Source organism: Cebidichthys violaceus, unplaced genomic scaffold (assembly GCF_023349555.1).
Source record: "Cebidichthys violaceus isolate CVI_PGR_0920_01 unplaced genomic scaffold, fCebVio1.0.p SCAF_30, whole genome shotgun sequence".
Lineage (NCBI taxonomy): Eukaryota > Metazoa > Chordata > Actinopteri > Perciformes > Stichaeidae > Cebidichthys > Cebidichthys violaceus.
In genome coordinates this window covers 1,169,885-1,188,285 of record NW_027176484.1, presented here as the reverse complement: position 1 = coordinate 1,188,285, position 18,401 = coordinate 1,169,885, and the positions used below count along the sequence as shown (strand labels likewise).

The 18,401-nt window shown below is 42.2% G+C and overlaps 1 protein-coding gene across 3 annotated transcripts in view; it reads left to right on the top strand.

Annotated features, from left to right (window-relative positions):
• Nucleotides 1–16,629, top strand: part of tspan4a (tetraspanin 4a) — a 112,950-nt gene extending 96,321 nt beyond the window's left edge. Inside the window, exons 4-7 of one of the 3 annotated variants that reach the window (XM_068724318.1) lie at nucleotides 1,433–1,534; nucleotides 4,647–4,778; nucleotides 14,419–14,502; nucleotides 15,824–16,629. In XM_068724318.1, coding sequence (XP_068580419.1) covers nucleotides 1,433–1,534; nucleotides 4,647–4,778; nucleotides 14,419–14,502; nucleotides 15,824–15,892 — 387 coding nt within the window. In that variant the 3' untranslated portion in view covers nucleotides 15,893–16,629. The remainder of the gene's footprint in view (nucleotides 1–1,432; nucleotides 1,535–4,646; nucleotides 4,779–14,418; nucleotides 14,503–15,823) is intronic. The other 2 variants (XM_068724320.1, XM_068724319.1) reach the window with 2 other exon arrangements.
• Nucleotides 16,630–18,401: the final 1,772 nt, after the last annotated feature.

Genomic DNA, 18,401 nt, shown 5'->3' with positions numbered 1-18,401 from the left:
ATTTAAGCACGTTTATCTCGGTGACTGTGTTTACACCTACAGTTTGTTTTCTATGATGAAAAAAAAAAAAGCAGATCTTTGTTAAATGTGTTATCTTGTTTGTTTAGGATCACACTGCTGAACCAAAGCTGCTAAATTAAACCCCGCATGGATCTGATGCAGCTCGTTTATTGAACAGCGGCTCGGTTACCTGCCGTCCTGAAGCCATGTTGGTTCAGTCGAAGAAAGACGGATCTGGGTCTGTCCACGGTGGGCCGGTCTCTGCTGGAGGATCCGGGTCTGTCCACGGTGAACTGGTCTCTGCTGGAGGATCTGGGTCTGTCCACGGTGGGCCGGTCTCTGCTGGAGGATCCGGGTCTGTCCACGGTCAACCAGTCTCTGCTGGAGGATCTGGGTCTGTTCACGGTGGACCGGTCTCTGTTGGAGGATCTGGGTCCGTCCACGATCGACCGGTCTCTGCTGGAGTCTGAGCTGAAGGAGTTTCTGGTGAACCTGCATGATGTCATCTGGTTTCACCAGAATCCGACCCGGTGGCACTGATGACGAGCTTTAAGAACAACTCTATAGAAACAGACCATCTTCTCTCTGATGGTCTCTTTAGTGATGGAGGTCTGATAGAGGATCAGGACTACACTGAGACTGGTTCAGAACCAGATAAAAGTTCCTCACAGTCACTTTAAGTCAGATCTTGCATGACTCTGTGGTGTTTCTACTTTAACAAAAGTCAAATATGTGAGTACTTCCTTCAGGTGGAAAAACTGAAGGCAACCAGGTCTCAAAGTGTCTGTTGTCTCTAACGACGGTTAACATCCCCTCCAGTCTGATTTTGATGTAGTGCCTCTAGACACATTTGATAAACAGAAAGCTACATAAGGGATCCTTTGTACCTTGTGAAATCAATAGAAAGAACAAATGCTGAAATATCCCCATGCTGGGTGATTTCAATTAGCCGTTAACCTTTGGACACGTATCGCCGTGTTGTATTTGTAATATGTCTTTTTATTGAGTTGTTTTGTACTCTGTTTATGCTCTTTATTGGTGAGACAAAGACACATTTCCTGGGCAAAACATTTTTTTATTCATTTCTATTCTATTCTACGCAAGTTTACTGTGTGAACCAGTGGTCTAACAAATAGTGGTACCCCATGTAAACGTGTCTGCTGTCAGACAACGATAAAACTGATATTAAAAACCATAACTTGTTGGTTCACTTCTCACAGATTGTACTGCAGTTTTCTTCGAGGAGAACTGAGAATCTATGTGGTTATTTGTTGGCGTTTAAATTCAAATAACGTTTATTCTCACCTATAAAAGGTGAAATAAGCTGCTCCAAACATTTGATGTTGATCTGATCACTTCTCACTCAAACTCGCATATACAGAAATGAGATTAGTTCTTGATGGACGCCATGTTTTTTTTCCTGTCGTCTCAGATCGATCACTACGCCCAGAGGGATCTGAAGAAGGGCCTCCAGCTGTTCGGCACAGAGGGCAACGTGGGCCTGACCAACGCCTGGATGATCGTACAAACTGATGTAAGATGCGTGAGCGCTTTAAGTCCTTTTTCAGACTCTCAGACACAGTTTACTGAGGTAATGATGCTTTACAATACATGCTGTTGTGAGCATTGCAGCCTAGTCAAAAGTTAAAGTCTGGGTGAAGTACAATCGGAGATTTGTTTCTACATACATTATACGTGTTAGAAAATAATGCTGTCGACACGAGAATAGAGATGTAATAGATTGTTATGAATTGTGGAAATTTTTCTTAATTTTTGTATTGAGGATTTTGTCATCCTCATCATAAGCCCTCCCCCCAACTCCAACAACTGAAGCTCAAAGCATCAGTGGTTCTGACAACACTAGCTTACCACAACTAACAGCTTTCTAGCTCACCGTGGTGTCATAGCAACGTATCCTCATACTACAGTTCCTGATATCTTACGAAAAGTTACTCCCTCCTTACATGAATACATTCTTTTCAAAATAAACTTCCGTCTTCACAGCAAACTACTTAGTCAGGTTTAGGCAACAGAACTACTTAGTCAGGTTTAGGCACCAAAACTACTTAGTTAGGTGTAGGCAACAAAACTACTTAGTCAGGTTTAGGCAACTAAACTACTTAGTCAGGTTTAGGCAACAAAACTACTTAGTTAGGTTTAGGCACCAAAACTACTTAGTTAGGTGTAGGCAACAAAACTACTTAGTTAGGTGTAGGCAACAAAACTACTTAGTTAGGTGTAGGCACCAAAACTACTTAGTTAGGTGTAGGCAACAAAACTACTTAGTTAGGTGTAGGCAACAAAACTACTTAGTCAGGTGTAGGCAACAAAACTACTTAGTCAGGTTTAGGCAACTAAACTACTTAGTCAGGTTAAAGCAACAAAACTACTTAGTCAGGTTTAGGCAACTAAACTACTTAGTCAGGTTAAAGCAACAAAACTACTTAGTTAGGTGTAGACAACTTTAATTCTGAGATATTTGCAGGTAAAGGCCGTGACCTCCATAGATTACCGGCTTTTAATTAATCATAGACTGTAATTATTATTTACAAATAAGCACACACTTATTAACTCTGGCCATTATGAAAGACAGACTATGTAGAAAGAAGCCCACGATTGGCAGTGGTTTCACATTTTTCACGATTTAGAAACCTAAATTTATATACTCGCAGATGTTTTTAATCATTCAAAGTTTGTGCGGTGGTTTATATCACATCAGTGATGTTACAAACTCATATTTACTTTTGCTTTAACTTCAGTGCCATCGAGCAAGTCAAGTCACGCAAAATATACCTCGTAACGATCTGAGGAACATGACGGTTTGACTGCATTATTCACTGTGGCACTGCTTGCTTTTGCTATTGGCAATGTTTCACCATTAGTACCACTGTGCTCACATTAAATTAAAAGGGAGTAGTCAAATGTTGAAGGGCCGTTTGGTTTTATATTCCTCCATTTTGTGTAAAATTTTAATAAAACTCTGCAATCCTTCCTGTTGTTAATGGGATCTGGACATTTACAACCCGACTGGGAAAAAAGAAATAAAAATACCAGCAATCTAAAAAAAATAGCGTCAGTAAAAATGTGTGAAAATGTCTCAGCAGAGTGTAACAAATGCTCAAAGCTTTACAGTTTAAACGTTGTGGTAAAATGCTGTCAGATAGATTAATGAAAACATCACAGACTCTCAGAGGTATAATCTTTGTTTCCAGCTCCCTCTTTGATGTGGCTCTCTTCCTTTGTATTATTTATTTATATTTTCTTAAATTCCCCTGCAAAGAATTCACAACGTAATGCGAGAAACAGAGATATGGAATTTGGGATTGCAGAGGACGGATGGCGCCGCGGTTCAACGCCTTTGGGGAGACATCAAATGATAGATGGGAGACTTCGGGGCGCTTTGGACCTTTTCCCCACATCACAGATCCAGTGTTCTGTTCCATTAGTGCAGTAAACGCTGCACTTGTTTGGCCCCGGTGCACGCGAGGCAAACTCGGCAAGGGTGTGTCCTGGTGAAAAGGAATAAATGGTGACAGAGAAATGTATCGCTATGCAAAATAATATATGCAAATGTGTGCGATGTGTGGGCGGTAATGTGCAGAGGGCTTTTTTTTTTTCTCTCTCCTGCGTACAGGATGATAGCATGAAGGAGAATCTGCCTGAGCGAGCCATCGTTTGGAGAATATATGTGTGCAAGCGTGAATGTGCACTTTTTTTTTTTTTTTTCTCCTTGTCAAATCAGGCTCTGCTGTGTATGGGGCTCCATAAAAGTCTGGCCGAGATGAAGTCCATTAAAAAAGGCAGCTCTCATTCTGTCACTGTTCGCCCTCCCGAGCCTCCCTCATACATGCTGAGTCACTGAATAGATAATACAGCAGATGTCCCCGGAGCAAAGTTCACCCTGAATATTATTAATGGCTGCTCTTGGAATTGAAGAGAATCTACATACAAGAGCAGAAGTAGTAAAAAACACCCGGCGCAATAAATCAGGAAAAAAAAAAAGGGGACCGGGTGTAAACTTTTCAAGGTGAAAACATTTGAATATTACGTGCACTTTTCAGATTTGATTTGTTCTCAAACTTCAGATGCTTTTTTTTTTTTCGAAATCTGCCGTACTTCATGATAAATTGCAAACTTGTTCCGTTGTTTAAGCGGGCGAGCGAGTTTCAAATTAACAAACAATCCCGGATTCTGTGCACGGCGAGCGGCTCGGGCGGCATTATTCCCGTGTGGAAATAAAGTCCACTGAATGAACAAAACATCAGGGGGCGCTTTATCTTTTTCACGAAGTACGCTGATGAATTGAATCGTGGTGGAAGCCATGATCCCTTATCAAAAATCCATACCAATCACAAAGGAGGGGGGGGGGATGTAGATAAAGAGAAGCCGGCGAGTTGGAAAATGATTTCAGGGCTTTGAGACAAATGAGTCGTGGATTGTACAAAAAGGGGCTCAATATCAGACAGATCAACGGTTTTACGCTCGGCACGTATGAATTATTTTGCCCAGTAAATCTTGTTCTTGGCGGGTAAATAAGTTTCCATCAGCGGAGGATGTTTTTTTTTTATATCGCGCATTAGGATTTTGAGTGTCAGGATAATAAAAAAGGCCAGACTCTCTTAACTTTCCGTCTCTCTCTGGTGCAGTTTCGATGCTGTGGAGTAACCAACCACACGGACTGGTTCGAGGTGTACAATGCGTCCCGTGTGCCGGACTCCTGCTGCCTGGAGTACAGCGACAACTGTGGCTTGGACAACCCAGGGACGTGGTGGACGGCGGTAAGTCCTGGCATTAAAATCAAAGTAAACCTCCAAAAGGTGCTCCTAATAACTAACTTTTTAATCTTTTTTCTGTTATACAGGATTATAAATTTGAATGTTGCCTAAATTGAATGAAGCCTAAATCCCTTTCCCAGTGATTGTCAAATCATAGCACAGCAGGCCTGTGCAGCGGTGTGCAAGAGAGAAAGTCAGTATTTAAAGTCTGTCAAGAGTTTGATCATCAGTATTAACACAGGCTGCAACTTCTGCTTCTGAAAAGTGAAGCCAACGCTACAGGTCATAAAGCTGCATTCTCCCTAATGTCCATCAGGGGGCGACTCCTCTGGTTGTATAGAAGTCTAGTCTAAAATGACTCTACTTCTCCCTTGATTTATTCCCTCAGTAAACATTGTGAACATGAGTTTATGGTCTCAATCTCTAGTTTCAAGTCTTCTTCAATACAGCATGATGTTCATTTAGTAAATTATGGTCCATTTAGAGTCAAAAGGAATGAAAGCTCGTTCCAAAACGAGAAGGAATCTGGAGCACTTTAACCTTAGGTTGTAATTGAAAAGGGCCAATTTTGAATGTTGTATTTATAAAACCACAACCGACATATTTAAGCTGATTATCTGGTGAGGGTCTACCTGACCTGTATGAGGGAGTTAAGGTCCAATATCATCTCAGGTACAGATTATAAATGAACTAAAAGCGAGGTTGGCTGAGTGTTGCTCGCATTTAATTTAAATGCAAATTTGCAAGTTTGAAAGTTAATTCCTCATTAAATCCCAAATCATTCCGGGACCACAATTCATTTGACTTAACATGTCTGCCTTTGTTTTCGTACAAAGAGGAATTTTTTAAAAATTCAAATAATCAGTTATCTGTTGAAAAACAACTTGGCTTACAAGTTGTCCAATTAAGAAAAAGTCAACCTTAACTGTGCAACAAGCAAACACAGCAGGACGAAGTGAGAGATTTTTATTCTCAATGACAGATATTGAATTAATTACTTCTGTCCAGACGGACTTGACTGCTGGTGTTACTAATGTCCGTCTGATGCATAATCAGTGTTTTGCACTGTGCACGGAGTTGTTGTTTACTTTTCGGATTGTGATTAAAAAAAAAAGTTGCAGAAAGGAACCCTTCCACAAAACAAGACAGACATGTACTTCTGTCGTGAAAAACTTTACGACGACAAAACCAACAACTTAAAGCCTCTTCACATCTGCTAGACCATTCACAGGCCAAGCAGACTGTGCATCCTGCCCAGGTTTAAACCAGTAATTGATGCCTCTTTGCTGCTGCCAAACCACACGGGTGGGGTGGGTGGGGGGAGGGTTGGCACTTGAGTTTAAATTCATTAGTGTCATGTGGAAAATCTGCCTAGAAGGGTGTTGCATTTTTACGAGCTCGACTGTAAATGCTGCTGAAAGAGAATCAGTCAAAAAGGGAACAAAAATACAAGCTACATCATTTTTGTCTCAGGTGTCTCTGCACATGCAACATCATTTTAGCATTTAGGTGATTGAGTGTGTTGAGGTAATATGTCGGGACGGCTGGTATTAATGACACATTCATTCACAACCTAAATTACTCCGCCTACTTGTGACCCGGGAAAGCGCTACCGCGCGGAAATCTTTCACTACGGCATCGTTTCTGAACTGAAGCGAACGGCGCCTCACATGAAACCACGCACCTGTCCTCCCGACGCTCTTCCCATAAACTTGTCATTAACGTAATTAGTCCCAGCGGTTGCTCAGTCGTTAAGTGACGCTATAGAGCTAGAAATATGGCAGCTGGTGTGTTTTTTTTTAAATCAGTCCTGAACAACCAAAGAGTGATATTCAGAAGCTCTTTCTTCCCAAAGTCCTAGATAAATCACGTTGTTACCAAACTGCCGCCGGCGTTCTTGCTTCAGGACACCATCTTTAAATATTTCAGTCTGGTTCCAGAGACCTTGCTGTATTGGACAGAATCGGCCATCTTGACTAATGATCTCCTCTTGGCAGCTGATGCATCAAATCGTGACCTTCCTCTAGCTTCTATATCATCCTTTGACACAGCAGACCTCACTATTCTTATGCAGGAACATGTGGTAGGTGTCCTGACGCAGCCTTTGACTGTTAACCACAGCTTCTCAGTCTGACCTGGAAATTCATTCTCATCCGAAATTCATTCACAAAAATGAATTAAATCATCAGTATGTTTTTTAAACTGTTGTTTTTATCATGAATACTTTCACACAGAAGGAAGGCAAACTTCATTATTCCTTTCAACCAAGACAAAGGCAGCACACCTTTCACAATGGAAGCACTGGACCGCATTTTTGTCTTATTAATTCTTCACGTCCACCGTTTCCTATGGCAACCCTCAGGGTTCAGTTTTAGGTCCTCTGCTCTTCGTTGTTTAAGGTCCCACTAGGCCTCCTGTCTTAAGAACATCAAATCTTGGATTCAAATTCTGTTTAGCTTATCATATTTGGGATCTTCAGTCAGTTCCATAGTGTGTTGATATTTTAGCCACGTGATTCAAAACTTGCCTGTACAAAAGCTCACCCACAATGCATGCTGGTACATGTAGGCACTGTACGGCTCCGCGAGCAGGAGAACTCATCTGTCTCAGTCAACACGGCTCACACTGAGGAATTTATCACTTCAACTGACTACATTTGCCATCTACACTAATTGGAAGTCCTCAGCAAGAAGCTTTCTTGTTTGAATCTAAATTCTCATGTGACTTATTCAGTTCACCCAAAATGAAAAACACAAAAACAGCAGGGCTACACAACGGCTGTTTTTCAGCTCTGCCAAGTGCAAAAGCTGATTATTTCGCTATTATTTAGAGGATCAGCATGAGAGATAAAAAAACAAAAAACAAAGTCACAGTAAGACTTGACAGGGCAATTAAAGTCGAAAATAAGTTTTGAAGTCATCACATTGTCTTCATTAACACACTGAGGTCACTGAATCAAGAGCAGTGAGTCTACTTCTTTCATCCAGCAGTGCTACAGCAGTCTCTGTTCGCCATAATGAGTGAAGATGATGAACAGTAATGACAATGATTTCAGCGTCGCTTCACATGTTACTGAGTCGATGCATCAAAATAGTAAAGGATTAACCGTGTCACACATCTCTTTTCAAAATGTCACACCTCGTTAGATGATTTCAATTTCATCTTTAAAACCAGATTTCAAATAGAACATATCCAGCATCAACTTAGAGCAACAACAGTCTCACCAGTTACTAGCTGTTCTGAGACTTTCTACCACATCACATGATCTTCATCACGCCCACAAAGTACTTGTAAATTGTGACGTCACGCCCCCTTTTATTAGCATCAAATAATTTATTAAAACCAAACGTTTGTATAAGAGGAGTGGATGAATTGACTGTGAAGTCATGTATTGGTTTCTGGTCTGACTTGAGTTTGGCATTTTGGTCGTTACCATCTTGGTTTTTTGGCCGTCGCCATTTTGGTTTGGTTTGCAACCAAAAGTGACACGAGAGGTTTGAGCTAAGTTCAAGCGAAAGATGAATCCACCATTTTTAGACGAGCAAAAATGTTACAATTAACTTTCATGAACTGAAAACATACTTTAAAAGGGTTAAAGTTCTATGCAGACAACTCTCAGACAACAGCGTGGCAGCGACCTGTCAATCACAAGGTAGCCCCGCCCTAAAGCATACTCTACTTTATGGTCTGTTTGACTCTAAATGGACCATAATTGAATCGAGCTGCAAACAATTGGGGTAAAGGGTTTTTAAAGGGTTTTTATTCGGAGATGAAGGTCTGCCTGCTCCCAAGTACCTGTGACCATGATGGCATAATGTTCATAAATGAACATCATGCTGTACTGAAGAAGACTGTAAACTAGAGATTGAGACCATAAACTCATGTTTACAATGTTTACTGAGGGAATAAATCAAGAGAGAAGTAGAGTCATTTTAGACTAGACTTCTATACAACCAGAGGAGTCGCCCCCTGATGGACATTAGAGAGAATGCAGGTTTAAGGCACAACATTGGCTTCACTTTTTAGACCTGGAGGTTTCCGCCTGATTTGACCCATGTCCCATCCCCTAATATGGAGAGGGCGGGGTTTATGACCTACAGTGCAGCCAGCCACCATGGGGCCATCGATATGTTTGATTGAAAACGTTTTGGGACCTGTCATTTACGGGACAACATCAAGGCAAATCCTGCCGATTGAAGCTTCACAACTGCTACTAAATGAACCTTGTGGTGAGATTCTTTTCATCATAGAGTTGAACTCAATGGTTACAAAACTAAGGAGGACAGCTTTGTATATTTTCTTGCATTCTTATGCTTAAACGTTTTTGAAGTATTGTCAATCTGAGACCCTGTTTCAAACTAAAACCCATTCTTTGGTTTAGTAAATGAAGTAAATCTTAAGTAAACCTTAGTTTCCACTTGCAAAGGGCAGCTTTTAAACATTATGCCATCACAGGTCACAGGTGTGGACTTGGGAGCAGACTTCATCTCAATTCAAGTCGTCCACTCAGCAGTGGAAAGGCCAAGCTGCAGCCGTTTTAAATTTTTAGAAATGAACGGTGTAACCTTTTAAATTATTTTTCTATTACTTGTCCTTAAACCTGGTTTGCACAAACCATTGAAAGATTTTTCAAGCACTTATGCATATTTACATCCTTCAGGCGACAGGTTGTTGGCCTTCACGTAAGTCTCCGTATTCCAGCGACTCTTTGAAGGGGGAAAGACCAACTAATCCAGGTCGTTTTGTATTTTGATTGTTCGCCCTGCAGATGAAGAAATCAATTAGCGTTGTTCACACTGAAGCATAACAGTTCACTGTCAATAATACCTGCAGACTTCTTTTTTTTTATATTTCAACATTCATATTCATGTGGCGCATATAGTGTATTAGTAACAAAAGTTTTAAACCTTTCTACTCAGTTTGAAATCAAACCGTACTCCAGAGATTTCCTTTAGCTCCAAAAGAAGTCAATGAGGCCATTCAAGGATATGCACATTTCTGTATTGTTGAAGTGTCTCAAGGCAAATATACGTAAGAGTGTTTCTTTTCACTGATAGAAATCTCATGAAGACCTTATATAACTTTTTCCAGAGAGTTTGAATAGAGGCTGATCCTCGGTGTCGGCTTTAGATTCCTTGAAGTTCTTGTCATCGGCAGCCGAGTGATCGTGAACTCAAGAACTGTGTAAAAGATATTTTTCTCCTCACGCTTTCATTGATGGCAAACACGTGCCAACACACAAGGACACGCTGACAACAAACCACAAGCACACACTCACAGTTCGAAAGCACGCAAATGTTTCAAGGTTCCCTCCGTACGTTTAGGGTTGTGGAAACATTGAGCAGCTAATTAAATGGAAAATGGCTGCATTGATGGTTCTAATGCCTAAAACAACATTTAGTGACTTTCACCAGGACTGCTCTTTGTTTCCAACCAAAAGTCAAATTTGGATCCCTTCAACGAGCATCTTAATGAAGGTACAGGTTCCAGGTGACCGTGGCTAAGTGGAGAGCAGGGCCGCCTTTTAATCAGAGGGTCGGCGGTTCGATCCCCGGCTCCTGCTCTACTTGTCTCATGTCAATGTGTCCTTGAGCAAGACATTTAACTCCAAAATGGCTCCCGTAGCTGTGTCTACGGTGTGTAGATAGATACTGAAGTGTAAGTCTCTTTGGAGAAAAGTGTCTGCTAAATGACCGTAATGGTAAAGGTTCAGGTGCACAAAGCAGCATTACCAAAACTGGCAAAGAGCAGGTGGGGATCGGCCGGTATAAATACTGTGCGGGTACTAATTGGGGAATGAGGAACAGGTGAGGAGGTGGATGAGAGAGTCAAGTGATTGGAACAGGTGAAAAGTCCCGAGGCTGCATGCTGAACGGATGAATAATGGCAAGTTCGGAAAAGAAACGCGCAGGCCCGGAGGAAAGGAGAAGCGGCTGGAAGCATGTGAAATGAAAACAGCTGAGGCAGACATTGAGACATTCCTAATGCACTTCTAATGTAAGTCAAGAGGGACAAAATCCATTCCTCATTCTGTGTAAAAATACATTCTACACTTTAACTGAAGATAATGTGGCGCTTCAGCAGACTAGAACCGTGTCTCCTACAAAATTACATTCCCCATACAACTAAACTGCATTCTCAACTAGACAGGTGCACTCAGCAGAGTGCAGATCTCCGCCAGGTGTGTGTCTGCAACGACCGCTGCTGCGTCGTGGGAATGAATACAACCCACATTTGGCTAACCCCCCGTCTAGACACCAATTGGCTGGAAGGTGTCGTAAAAAAAAACACTCAAGCTGTAATATGTGCAGACAGACGCTCAAAGTCGTCTTAAAAGTCTTTTCATACAGTCTTGTCAAGAACAAAATTGAACTCACCAAGCAGAGTTGCGGGGGGGTAGAGTGGCAGTGTGTGTACTGTACACTGGTACTGTTAGATCAGAGGTCTTCAACAGGGGGTCCGCGACCCCTAGGGGGTCCGCGGAGGTAATTTTTGGTTGGTTAGACAATTTTTTTTCTTTTTCCCCAAAACATGAATCTGTCCATTATTTGAATAGTTCAGTATTGTATGCTAACAGGTTTGTTTATGCGTGGCAGTGGCACTAATAGGCCATCACTCATTTTTCGTTTCCACATTTATGTTTAAAATAAAAACGTCAGTTTGAATATCTTGTATGCATGATTATCATACAAGGTGTGTTTATGAATGTCAGTGTCACGGCCACCCTACTCACTGTACCTTTAAAATAAAAACATGAATATATGAACCTGAATAGCTTAGTATTGAATGCACAATAACAAGGTATGTTTATACATGGCACTAGGCCCAGTTTAATACAAAACACTATTTTATACAATATATATAGTAGTGGGTCCCTGCTCCATCTCTCCATCAGTTTGATGGTCCTTGGCCTGAAAAACGTTGAAGACCCCTGTTTTAGATGTTAGCAGTTAGCCAAACTCACAGTACAAAACAACAAAAGTGAGCCCACTAACGATCGGTGGTGTACGCAACCAATAGACTGTAAGGCTCTTCATTAAAATTAAAAAACAAGCAGCAATGTGTGCAGCAATTTGCTCAAAAGTCATTGTACACAACCGTCATATGAGTCATACAATCTTAACAAAAACTAAATTAAACTCACCAAGCTGCCTGCTTGTGTAGCAGCGATGCACTCAGCAGTAGTGAACTGGTAGTTCTGTTAGCTGTTAGCCAAACACACCATCTAAAACAACAAATGTGAAAAACATTTTGCGTCTTTGGCCGCAGAGTAGTGGCTCGGCGTTGTCGGCTATGCACTCAGCTGTGTTATCAGGAGCGACCTCAAACCAGCCGGTGGCCAGTAGAGAGTAGTGAGTGAGGAGGCAGTATTAAAAACAGGTAATAAAAGGTGTTCTGAGAAAATGTGAGTCACCACAATCACAGGACGTGCTCGAGCATGCAGCCATAATTGGCCGCCAAAATGTTGTGCAGTTTGCTGCAGCAGAATGAGAGATTAGCCGCGGACAGACAGAGCTGAACGCTCACTCACGGACACATGCACACACATCCGTGACCGATTGTACTCCTGGTAAAGATAGTGAGTTTTAAAAAGTATTGAATAACATTTTAAATTGAAACAAAGCAAATACGAAAGAAAACTACCTGGTTAGGTTTAGTAAACAAAAACAAATCTTGGTTTGGTTTAAAAATGTGTTACGTTATTTAAGGTCGAGTGAGCGTTGACTGTTTGTTTCACACGGGACACAAACAGCGGTCTCCTGGGTGAAAGTCTTGTGTTTGTTTGACCCGTGCACCACACCGACTTCCTCCCTCATGAACATCTGCGGACTGTCAATGGAAACGTGTTTGCAATGCGTCGAAACACAGCTGTAATCCACAACACAATACGTTTCCGGCAAACTCATTTTTAAAGAGACAGGGCTGCAGACTGAATTTGTGTTGTACAAAATTCCCTTCTCGTGGTTAAGCGGCTCCAATGCAGATCAGCACAGAAACACGATCCAGGTAAACATAAAGACAGGATTTTTTTTTAACTAACAGGGTTGAACCTTTAAAAAGATGTTAAAGTTACCCTTTAACCACAACCTTGATCTCTCTCTAACTCTTACCAAGTAGGTTTCTGAACTCAAGCAAACCTCATCATTATAAAACACCCATTAGGGATGTTGTGAAAGGCAACGACACACAACCTTGTATTCCAGCATGGAAGCTCATTCTTGACCTTTTGTAACAGCCGGTGTCACAAAATTATTTAAGCCCAATTAAAACACCTACTGAGGTTTTCTGAGCTCTGAGTCGAGCCTCCTACACAGAGTGGAACATGTTATCAGTGAGGAGGAGGAGGAGGAGGAGGAGGAAGATACAGACATCTTAGGTCCCGGTGTTCCAGTTCAGGCCAAGGAGAACATCCCACAAGGACTGAACACAAACCATTCTAACACCTTGAGCCGCTGTGTTGAGACTGGCATAGCAGCTTCAGGTTTACTTATCGGATTTATCTTTCACCCGCAGTTGACGTCCAGCAATAAAAAATATGAATTTATGTATTTTTCAGGTGCAGGCTCTCTGTGGTCAGGGAGGGTTGCAGTTGGACTAGCGGCAGTTTCATAAATAACACTGAAGCCGAACCAACAATTTTGGCCGGCTGCATGACTTTCCATATTGATCCAGCACAGAATTACTCCACCTTATGCTAAAGGGAAACGTATTTCTTTTGCTTCCCTCGACGTTTCGGGCAGCGGTGAAATGTAGATTGTGTTTGCTTCCCCCTGGCTCTGACTCAACTTCTTGATGTAAGGAGATGGAAAAAAAAAAGCACAATCGGGAATGCACGTCTGCAGATATTACTAATTAAATTAGAGCAGCGGTGTAGACTGCTTTTCCCTTTACTACCGCATGTATTTTTCTTCAATGTGACATAATCAAACACACAGTTTGGCACACACATATAAAAAAAATAGGAGGTGACAGAGCCACGTGCCACATGGCAAATGCCACTCCCATCACTTGTAATGTCACCTGTCAACTGTTCTTAGAAAGCCACTTTCTTTGCTGTGAGGATTCATCTCCTTTTCATTACTCGGGCACCAGAAGGGCATTGCTCTAGTTCCTCTATCAATAATTATTACCCTTTTTTCTTTTCTCTCTGTCTGTCTTTGCGGTGGGCCCTATATGGCTCGGGGACATTTTTTAGAGAAGAAATTTTAAAATGTACTCTAGGTGCTGAAAATGAAAAAAAAAATGGTGGGACGCGGTTAGAGGGGTTTTTCTTCATGTCATCTTCAAAATGCATTCAAGCAATGCCAGACATGAAAAATTCAGCCCGTTCTCATGTCTAAGTGATACCTGCGGGGTACGTGCCGCTCCTGCATTCACATTACTCCTGTTTGTACAGCTGCGGGGAGAAAAGTACAGCGAATGGGAACCGGCATGCATTTTGGAAAGTTTTTCCCCAAAGAATAATAGGTCAGAGAAGGAGATAAGGGATGTTGTCACAGGGGGGGATCTTTTATAGCCGAAGAGCATCTTCCCATCACAAGCAACAGGAGGAGAAGTTGCTGCAAATCCTGCAAATTTTACTCAACATCTAAATGGTGAGTTTACATTTGTGGGCTAATGTTTGCTCATTGTGTCTCCACAGCCGTGCTACGAGCGCGTGAAGGACTGGCTTAATGAGAACCTGGTGGCACTTTGGATCTTTGCTCTATGCACAGCACTTACTCAGGTAATTACAGCTTTTAAGTTGTGTGACTTCTCTTTCTTTCTTTCTTTTTTTTTCTCCAGCAGTCATTTAACTCCCGGTATTTGATATCTGCAGCCTCAGACGGAGGGCTCTGACTTTGTGATAAATAAAGCTAATACTTCCAGCGTCCTTTCCATTAAGAGCTGAGCGCTCTTAAGGATTTCTGTGGACGGCAGGAGCTCGTTTAAGCCTCTTGTGTTGCCGCTGTACACCACATAGGAGGGTTCTCCCGTAGAAAGTATTTTATCTCCGTTCCAGGCAAGTGGCTACGTGATACGCTTACACAAGTTGTGGGGGGGGGGGTTACGCTGCTCTTGAAAACATCAATCACGCGAGGCTCCTGTGATGCTTGCAGGCTCGTTTTAGTCGTTTTTTTTGAAAATGTGACTGTACATGCAGTAAAATGAGAACCAGGAAGAAGACGTAATCCCTGCCAGATTGATCTCAAACGATGTCTGCCAGCTGACTGAGAATTATACACATTATGTACGATTCAATGTTCAGCTGAGGGACACAAATTAAAGCGTGTGAAATGGCACATTCTTCCTTTTACAAATGTTGAGTGATTATTTAGTTCAATACATTAAAGGGTTTAGCTGCTGCAGCCTTACTTGGCCTGGTGTATGACCAGTAGCCTATTATGAAGGCTAATGTTAGCAAACTTAACACGTCTGTTTCCACTTCTCTGCTACACTTCACTTCAGCGTTAATCATTATTTTGTAATTATGGCGTGTGACCACAGTGGACCCTGTTTTGTTTTTTTTGGACAATTGCCTCTTCTTAACGGGACCCCTGAGCCGGCGGCTTGCAGCTAACAGCGCTAGCAGCTAACGGCGCTAACAGTGCAAACAACGACAACAGCGCTGACAGAGCTAACGGTGCGTTTACCTGAGGGGGTAGCGGCGTTATCGGCTGTAACCGCCGTATACTGTGTGAGCAAAGCACAGAGAAACTTTACAACAACACACACTCACTATCTTTACACAGCAGGTAGTTGTTTGCTGCTATATTAATGCTCTGAATAGTGTTTAGATAACCTTTTAAGGGCTTACACACCCATATCTAACTGGCCTCACTACGACTACGTCCACTTCTTATATACAGTCTATGGTGCGGATGCTCTTCTTTTTATTATCCAAGAAATAAACTTTCATGAGATTTGGACTTGGCTCGTATTTACGTCGTGATACAGAGAACGAGCAAAACAGACGGAAGAGTTCCTCTCTATTTCTCTGTGACTCTGCACATCTGAGTCATCATGTTTGATTTTAATGGCTGGTTTTGTGTCTTGTGTTGGTGCAGATCCTGGGCCTGGTCTTCTCCATGACGATGTTCTGTCAGGCAGTGAAAGTAGAGACTTTCTACGCCTAGCGATCGACCTCTCTGGCCTTCAGCACACTTGGATTGTTTCTCATCAAAGAGGGACGGATATAGACCCACCCTCCTCCTCCTCCTCCTCCTCCTCCTCCTCCTCCTCTCCTCCTCCTCTCCTCCCTCTCCTCCTCTTCCCCCGACAGACTCTTCTTTCCTCGTCCTCTCTGTGACATTCCCTCTCGGATGTCGCCACTTCACAGTTTTTCTGCTAACTATCAACAAGCACAGTGTCGGTGTAATACCTGAGTTGGTTCCTTATGATTTTGCTCTGTGTCAAAAAAGGAAAAAAAAAAAAAAAAAAAAAAAAAAAAAGCTAATTTCTGTGATACATTTTATGAAGCAGTATTATGAACATGTATAAGGAAAAAAAAGAAGAAATGTAACACCTTTTTTTAAATATGTGTTTTGTTCTAAATTATTTTATGGTTTATGTGTGTGTGTTTTCAAAATGAGAGCTACAGTCGGGGACCGTGTGAAGTGCTGCAAGTGCATGTCTCCTGCGATGGTGTGTATTAAATGTTTCGGCTCGAATAAACGTCGTCATCTTGTCATTCCTCAACAGGAAGTGCTTGAAGGGTTTTCGTGTGTAATCCTGCTGTATTTATCCTAAAAAAAAAAAACGCTTGATGAACAGGAGGAGAACGGAGGAAATTTGCCGGGAACCCCGGCACGTTAAATTGTTTATGTATTCCCTCTGCCGAGAACACGCTGAAGTCATTAAAATACTGTGTAGCACCTAAGTAATCGGGGCACTAATTAAATATATAGAATGAAATGCACCGCCTTGGGACTTCATGCACTGTGGAACATGTGCGGTTTTTTTTACTGGGTGGATTTATATGGAACATGAGAATTAAACGATCCTCAATAACAAAGAAAAAAAAAAAAGAGTCTGTCAGAGGAATTTAAAATGAAGTAGCAGGATCCTCCAGACTGGCCTGTGGCGACTTCCCTCTGAGCACCAATCAGAGCTCCGATGACGAAGATTCATCTGCAGGCTGTGAAGCCCCCTCTGGCTCTTTTTGTGATTTAAGTCCCCCTTTATTTTCTGTTTCCTACCTTGAGCCGTTAAATGTAATTCAGCCCTGTAGCATCACCGACTGAATGATGGTCTAACGCTCCCGTTGATGGTTCACAACAGCTTCATTTGAAATAAAAGTAGCTCCAAAAGAGTATCCTGTGAACCAAACGCAGTCTTACGGGTTTAAAATAGTCGCAGAATTTTTTCGGGGCTTTGTTACGTCAAAAACGTAAGTTAGGTTTAGGCAACAAAACCACTTAGTTAGGTTTTTTTGGAAGTGTCAAACACTGATCTAACGGTTGAAAGTCCTGGGTTTGTCGGACCCATCAACCTCGCCTCCTGTCCACCATAAGATGACTAAAGAAACAACTAACAAACATGAAGACAATACATATGCAAATACACTAAAACATGCTGACGGTCATTTACACAGCCTATACACCAGAGATGCACTTTGATTAAATCGCCCCCATGGGGGGAAAAAAAGCTTTAAGAGGCAGTTTGAGGTCCAAGTACTGCAGGTGCTGGAACTATTTTCTCATTTTTTTTTCCTCCCTTTGCTTCTTTTTTTTCTGCCTTCAAACCATCTGGACCTGAGAGACCAAACGTCCCAGAGCAACTAAAAATGTGGAAATGTTTCAAATTTCCCTCTGAAGTCAGCCAAAGGAATTGCAGACATCAGCCAGTAGGTGGAGCCGTGTCAGGACATCCTTTTCTTCCTGACACAAAGGATTTTTTTTTTTCCCCGCTATTTCGAGTCATAAGTAAAAATGAAAAGCATCTTTTCCTCATAGTTGTAGAGACACAGTGTAACGGCTCAGAAACACAACAAGCTTGAACCCAAAAGCACGACACAAAAACCAGGCGGAGTGATGTGACAGTTCTCTTTTACTGAAGGGTCAAAACCAAGTTATCGGTCGAACCATCGATCCATGTATCGGGCAGAGGGTCAGGGAGGCAGGAAAGAAGGCTGGAGTGATGGGGTGGATGCAAACTAGACACTCTGTCAGGGCGTGAGAGGACACCGGTATAAATACTGCTGGGCCCATTAGGTGAAATGGGAAGCAAAATGGGCGGGAAAAGGTCAGGTGATGGAAACGGCGCGGGAATGGGTTTACTGCAGTTGTCTGGGTCCAGACTTCAGAATCCTCACCACACCACCGAGTACAAGTCAACGGATACGTCATGGCGTTATGACATCAAACATAACTCAAATTAAAAAGAAATCGGGGTGGACTGACGAATAACTACCCAGTGCTGGAACCAAGGAGTAACAAGAACAGCAATGGAGACCGCTACAGACGCTGCTGTCCAAGCTATAACGAGCGGAAACTGACACGTGGTTTCAGAGGAAAAACGCACGAAAACTGAGGAGCAACTTTCCGCAAGATACCGTAGGAACCGTTGACAAGACGCTCACTCTCTAACCCGACACAGACCTCGGCTCGGCCTCTTCTCGTTGCCGTCATGGTATCAGGAAAGAGG